The sequence below is a fragment of the Salmo salar genome, unplaced genomic scaffold (assembly GCF_965601325.2).
Source record: "Salmo salar unplaced genomic scaffold, fSalSal1 ptg000417l, whole genome shotgun sequence".
NCBI classification, from domain to species: Eukaryota; Metazoa; Chordata; class Actinopteri; order Salmoniformes; family Salmonidae; genus Salmo; species Salmo salar.
The window spans coordinates 105001-111479 of record NW_027675382.1 but is presented as its reverse complement, the minus strand read 5'-3'; the positions used below and the strand labels follow the sequence as shown (position 1 = coordinate 111479).

General features: G+C 38.9%; 1 protein-coding gene across 1 annotated transcript in view; it reads left to right on the top strand.

The window, feature by feature from the left end:
• The first annotated feature begins 5876 nt into the window (after positions 1 to 5876).
• LOC123733128 (tripartite motif-containing protein 16) overlaps positions 5877 to 6479 on the top strand; it is a 9585-nt gene continuing 8982 nt past the window's right edge. Inside the window, exon 1 of the mRNA XM_082971770.1 lies at positions 5877 to 6479. This exon is cut by the window's right edge and continues 78 nt beyond it. Coding sequence (XP_082827896.1) covers positions 5961 to 6479 — 519 coding nt within the window. The 5' untranslated portion in view covers positions 5877 to 5960.

Sequence of the window (6479 nt, the reverse complement as noted above, 5' to 3'; positions counted from 1 at the left end):
AAGACCAGAGGAAGTGTGGTATATGGCCAATATAGCATGGTTAAAGACTGTCCTTATGTACAACACAGCACAACGTGCCTGGATACAGCCCTTAGCCGTGGTATATTGGCCATATATCACAAACCAGAGGTGTCTTATTGCAATTATAAACTGGTTACCAATGTAATCAGAACAGTAAAAATGCATGTTTTGTCATACCCATGGTATACGGCCTGATATACCACGGCTGTCAGCCAATCAGCATTCAGGGATTTAATCACCCATTTTAAAATGTAGCTTCAACATATTATAACATAAATTCCTAGAGTACAGAACAACATTTTCAAGTACAGAATTTCAGTAGCATGCTGCTTTAAAACAACACATTCGTTCAAAACCTTTGCAGTTAGAGCTCGTTTTTAAGACAGTACTTACTGGTGGTAATCAGATCTCCTGACTCCTCTGTCAATATGACAGTTCTCTCTCCCTGTTTCCCCTCCTTCACTTCAAAAACTACATCCTCCTCTTTCACCTCTTCCTCTTCTTTCACGGTAACAGCCTCCTCTTTCTCTTCCTCCTCTTCTTTTACAGTAACATCTTCCTCCTCTTTCACTCTGAACGTGTCTTCCTCTTCTTTCACTGTAACGTCTTTCTCTTCTTCTTTCACAGTAACAGCCTCACCCTCTACTTCTTGTTTTACTGTGACATCCTCCTCTTCCTTCTCCTCTTTCACGACAATGTTCAGCCCCAGAGCTTCTTTCTCCGTCCAGCAGACCTCCTCTTCTTTAACAGGAGGGGAGTAGTTTAGGGAGCTCATGTTCGGGGATGTTAGCTAGCTAGCTAGTTAGCATGAGCGACTAGTTTAGTGCTAGGCTAATTTATCAAGCCAGCTAGTTGACTAACAATGTACCTATAACATTTAAATGGGGGCAATTAACTAGATGTCAGAAGTATATTTAAAAAACAGAGGCAAATATGCACAGAAACAGTCTAAATGTTTCGGCTGTTGGCTACCAAGGTGGCTGACTCGTTGTTGTTGATCCGTTCCGTCCACTAGATTATACGTCACGCTGCAGCATCGCCTGAAAGACGCACATCGCCGTCTGCTGACTGGAGGGAAATGCAGTTAAGATTGTTGTTTTTTTTGCACACAAATGTATTTTTATTCCTTTCATGAAATAATAATATTATATTGAGACGTTCAAATAGAGCACTGCATATTTTAAGTGAGAATTTAAAACATACTATCATTCACATCTGTATTTAAGGCAGTTTCATATTCATTCATTTAAAGAAACCCACTGGTCACACTGGTTGAATTATCTGTCAAACTAGGAACTCCGCAGCCTAGTTGAACAGTGATCTATGTTCTATGAACGCTGCTGGGAGCAAACTGGAGAGTAGCTACAGGAAAACAAACCTAACTGCATGTCCAGGCCCTGGTATCTGTATTTAAGGCAGTTTCATATTCATAATTTTTTATTTTTTTATTATTATTTATTTATTTTTTATTTTTTTAGTTTACAGTAATGTATTCGCTAACTATTATTTTATTTTTTTTGTAGTTTTTTAGTTTGCACAGATCTTTATTTAACTTGTTGTAAATAACAGTAACATGCAAAACATAAACATAACATAACATAACAGCCAGAGGGAATCCAAAGAAATTAGAGAAAAAGAAAAAAAACTATTATATCAAATCAAATACAGACATATATCGAATACATTTTTTTGACATATTGTTTTGTATACGTTTTAAAGATTCTACGTACTTTTCCAAATCAGATAAAAAAATTAAGAAAAGGGGCTTTATCTTCATAAATTTTGATTTGTGGATGAAAGATTTTCCTAATAAAATAAAGAGATTTATGACATACTCACGTTCAATTGTGGAATCAGTGTAGTAAAATAATATGTCAAACTTAGTAATATCAATGGTTGTATGCAATTTGCGGCTAAGATATAGTTTTACATCAGTCCAAAATACTTCACTATATAAACAATTACAGAATAAGTGTTCAATAGATTCAGTTTCTAGTTCACAAAAACTGCATTCACTGGTAACGTCAAATATATATTTAGAGATCAAGCTATTACACGGATAGCATCTATGGATTATCTTAAAGGAGATCTCCTTTACTTTATTGGTCACCATAAATCTGTGTGGAGTGAGCCAAGCAAGGCGCCAGTTTACATCAAACGATGAAGCCCAACAAAATATCGCAGAGGGAATAGACTTCCTGTAGAAAATATCCCTTATTAAACGATTGTTGAATTTCGTATCTAGTAGACCAATGCCATTCACCTGAATATCGCTTACAATCGGAGATATTCCAAAATATGCATTATTCTGAAGTAAAGTTTTTATCCCACTAGGTATAGCTTTAATAACAGTGTCATATTCCTTGCTTGAAACCTCAAAGTTGTATATTTCCATAAATTCTCTCTGTGTAAATAGATTCCCACTGTTATTAACCAATTGGCTGACAAGAACAATGTTTTTCGAGAACCATTTATGGTTAAATAACATCTTATTTCTATGTAATATTGACCCATTGTTCCAAATAAAACATTTATGAGGTGAAAAGTTGTGTTTATACAACAAAGCCCAGCACATTAAAGCCTGCTTGTGAAAAACCGCCAGTTTCACAGGAATTTTACCCACAATATATGGACATTGTAGTAAAAAATTAAGCCCGCCGAACTTCTGAAAAACAAAATGAGGTATAATACTCCAGAAGCTATGAGGATTTTTTATGTACCTTTTAATCCAGTTGACCTTTGATATCTGATTGAAGAGAGTGAAATCTAAGACATTTAGACCGCCATCACAAACCCTGTTGGTGATAACATCTCTTTTTATCTTATGTGGCTTGTTTTTCCATATGAAGTTGTACAAAAGCCTATCTAAGGTACAGCAAGTGGATTTGGGAATGTCAATAGATGAAAAAAGATAGGATGCACGAGATAGGCCCTCAGCTTTGGATAAAAGCACCCTTCCTTGAAGACTTAAATCCCTCCCTAACCATGAGGATAATTTTTTTTTTGACAGATTCAGTTACAGGGTTCAAATTAAGATCATTCATAGCCTTAAGATTTTTGGTGATCTTTACACCGAGGTAGGTTACAGTATCTTTTTCAGAGATGTAACAATCTGCTGGGTTGATATATATATATATAAAATATATATATAGTTCTGTGAATATCTGAACCATTTGCATCCAAAAATAAACTGCTCACATTCAGGAGATAAACTTTGTAAGGACTGTGTGTGTTTTTGTGTAAATAGTTTCTGAAAAAAGTGTGTCCAGCTCAAACGCTGATTGTTGCGTCATTGGAAACTGTCCGTTGTAAAGAGGGTTCTAAACGAGCTTTCTAAAGAGCGTTCTAAAACAGAGTTCTAAATGAGTGTTCTAAAACAGCGTTCTAAATGAGCGTTCTAAATGAGTGTGTCCATCTCAAACGCTGATTGTTGCGTCATTGTAAAGTGTCAGTTGTAACGGGGTTCCAACCTACTAATCAACCCGCTTCACTGTAGAACGGCTGGTATGAATAATAACAATGGCTGGGCTGATGGGCACTTCAGTGAGTTGGAGCCTTTGATTGCCCTGCCTCTGGGAGCCTGTCGACTTGTTACATGATTACTGAGTGAAAGAGAGCCTATGAAAGTTTTCATGGAGGGTGGGGGACCCCTGGTGGCTGAACCTGAGATCAATGAGAGAACTTGTCAGAAAAACGACAGAGTCCCACCTCTTTGTCATTGTACAAAGTAGAGAGTGGGGGAAAAATGTGTAAAAATGTATACAGAGGCACTGGAATTTGTAAAATTGTGAAAAAGGATTAAAATAAAGTTCCAACAGTACATGAGATGATCAGACTGAACCAACTGCTATCTTAAAATGTTTATTCAGTTAGGAAACAGAGGATGTATTACATAAAGTTATCACAGAATTAAAGTTATCACACAATTAAATAATAAATCCTCACTCACACAGAAAAAACATGGCTGCATTATTGTTCACAGTTTATTATCATAGTTTCTCACAGATCCTGGCTTCCACTGTTAGAATGGCTGAGCGAGAGGAGGTGGGGCTTTTTTCATAGCCTGAGAGAGAGAGAGAGAGAGAGACATTCAGTTTTACTAGAGGGGTTGGGTGCGCCCCCTGTTGGCTGAACCCGGGTGGGAGGTTCCCCCTTAGCAAGCAATGGACCCCAGCACACCACTGAAGCCATTAAGAACTATATTCAAAAACACACCTGGTAACCTGTTCAATCACCAGGCACACGGCTCAACATAGTTCAATGACAGAGACTGTGGACTTAGAATAATTTTGGGTAAAAAATTTAAATGGTGAAAATTAATAAAATAAAGTTGCAGCTGTCGTTGATATGCTCAAAATTAACTAACTGCTATCTTGAAATGTAGAGAAAAGTGTTTTAATATAGGCATCCTATCATTTGAAAATTAGTTTAAAGGCTAAGTGATTCTCTTCCTGAGAAGAAGCTGACAGCCTTCAAACAGAGCAAAAAAAGTGGTCCCAAACAATATGTCAAAATGAATTTAAAAAATGATACAGCTGTCTTTAATAAGATCAAACTGAACTAACTGCTATCTTGAAATGTTGAAAAAGTGTTTTTAAATAGGCATCCTGTGGTTCGGGCTATGTATTTAGGTAGAGGGGTGTTTGGTTTATGTGGTTCGGGCTATGTATTTAGGTTGAGGGGTGTTTGTTTTATGTGGTCAGGGGTTTGTTAGAACATAGAAATACACTAACATAGTCTATGTTCTGTCTTGTCTATTGTAGTTCTATGTTTAGTTTATTGGGGTTGGACCTTCAATTGGAGGCAGCTGGTTATCGTTGCCTCTGATTGAAGGTCCTATAATTAGGAGTTTGTTTGTCATGGGGATTTTGTGGCAGATTGTTGCTGTGTATAGCTTTGTGCCTTACTGGCCTGTTCTTTGTCCTTTAATAAAAGAAGATGAGTGTACATTTTCCCGCTGCGTCTTGGTCTAAACCCTACGACACCTGTGACATTTACATTAGGGTGTATTGTTAGATACTACTGCACTGTTGGAACCAGGAACACAAGCATTTCACTACACCCACAATAACATCTACTAAATATGTGTATGTGACCAATAACATTTTTATTTGATTGTATTTTTGAAAGTGTTACATAATTCTCAATCCGCTTTGCGTCGTGCCTAAAAACAGCACTTAGCCGTGGTACTGTATATTAGCCATATACTGTCACCACTTCCACCGAAGTCATTTCCTCTCCTTGTTCGGCGGTCGGCGTCACCGGTCTTCTAGTCATTGTCGATCCACTTTTTTCATTTTCCATTTGTTTTGTCTTGTTTTCTTACACATCTGGTTTCCATTTCCATCATGAATTGTTGTGTATTTAACCCTCTGTTCCCCCCATGTCCTTGTGTGGAATTGTTTGTTTGTAAGTGCTTGTACTCTGTTACTGGTGCGCATCGGGTTTTGTACCCATGTAGGTTCGTTTTGTATTAAACTGCTCCGGCTATTACCTATCTCTGCTCTCCTGCGTCTGACTTCACTGCCACCAGGTCCGCATTCCTTACATATACCACACCTCCTCAGGCCTTATTGCTTATTAGAACACATAAGTGTATTATAAGGCATTATAAAGGTCATTAAAATAATTATAATATGTACTTCATAGAAAGTGTTACCCTTTATATTCTAACAACTCACATTTTAAGATTCATTATTTCATTTATTCCATGTTATGGGCTCTAACCAAGGAACAAGACTATTTGTCTCCCTCTTGCTGTTGCATGCAGTTCCTCTCTCTCTTCCTCCCTCCCTCTAACCCCTCCCTCCCTCCCTCTAACCCCACCCCTCTGGCAGAACCAGGAAGTCCCTCCCCCTCCCACAAACTCTCTTCTGAGGAAACGAAACTGATCTGAGTCTCTGTGTCGTCTGTCTGTGTGAGAGTGAACAACCGTCCAAATGGCTCAACAGGGAGTTCTGCTGGACCAGGACCAGTTCTGTTGTTCTGTCTGTCTGGATCTACTGAAGGAGCCGGTCACTACTGCCTGTGGGCACAGTTACTGTAGAATCTGTATTGAGGGCTGCTGGGATCAGGATGTTCTGAAAGGGGTCTATAGCTGTCCTCAGTGCAGAGAGACCTTCAGTCCGAGGCCTACGCTGAGTAAAAATAACATGTTGGCTGAGCTGGTGGAGAAACTGAAGAAGACAGGACTCCAGGCTGCTCCCCCTCCTGCTCTGTGCTATGCTGGACCTAGAGATGTGGCGTGTGATGTCTGCACTGGGACCAGAAAGCAGAAAGCCCTCATGTCCTGTCTGGTGTGTCTGGCCTCTTACTGTGAGACTCACCTCCAATCTCACTACGAATCTCCTGCTTTGAAGAAGCACAAGATGGTCAAAGCCACCGCACAACTACAGGAGAAGATCTGCTCTCATCATGACAAACTGCTGGAGGTTTACTGTCGTACCGATCAGCAGTGT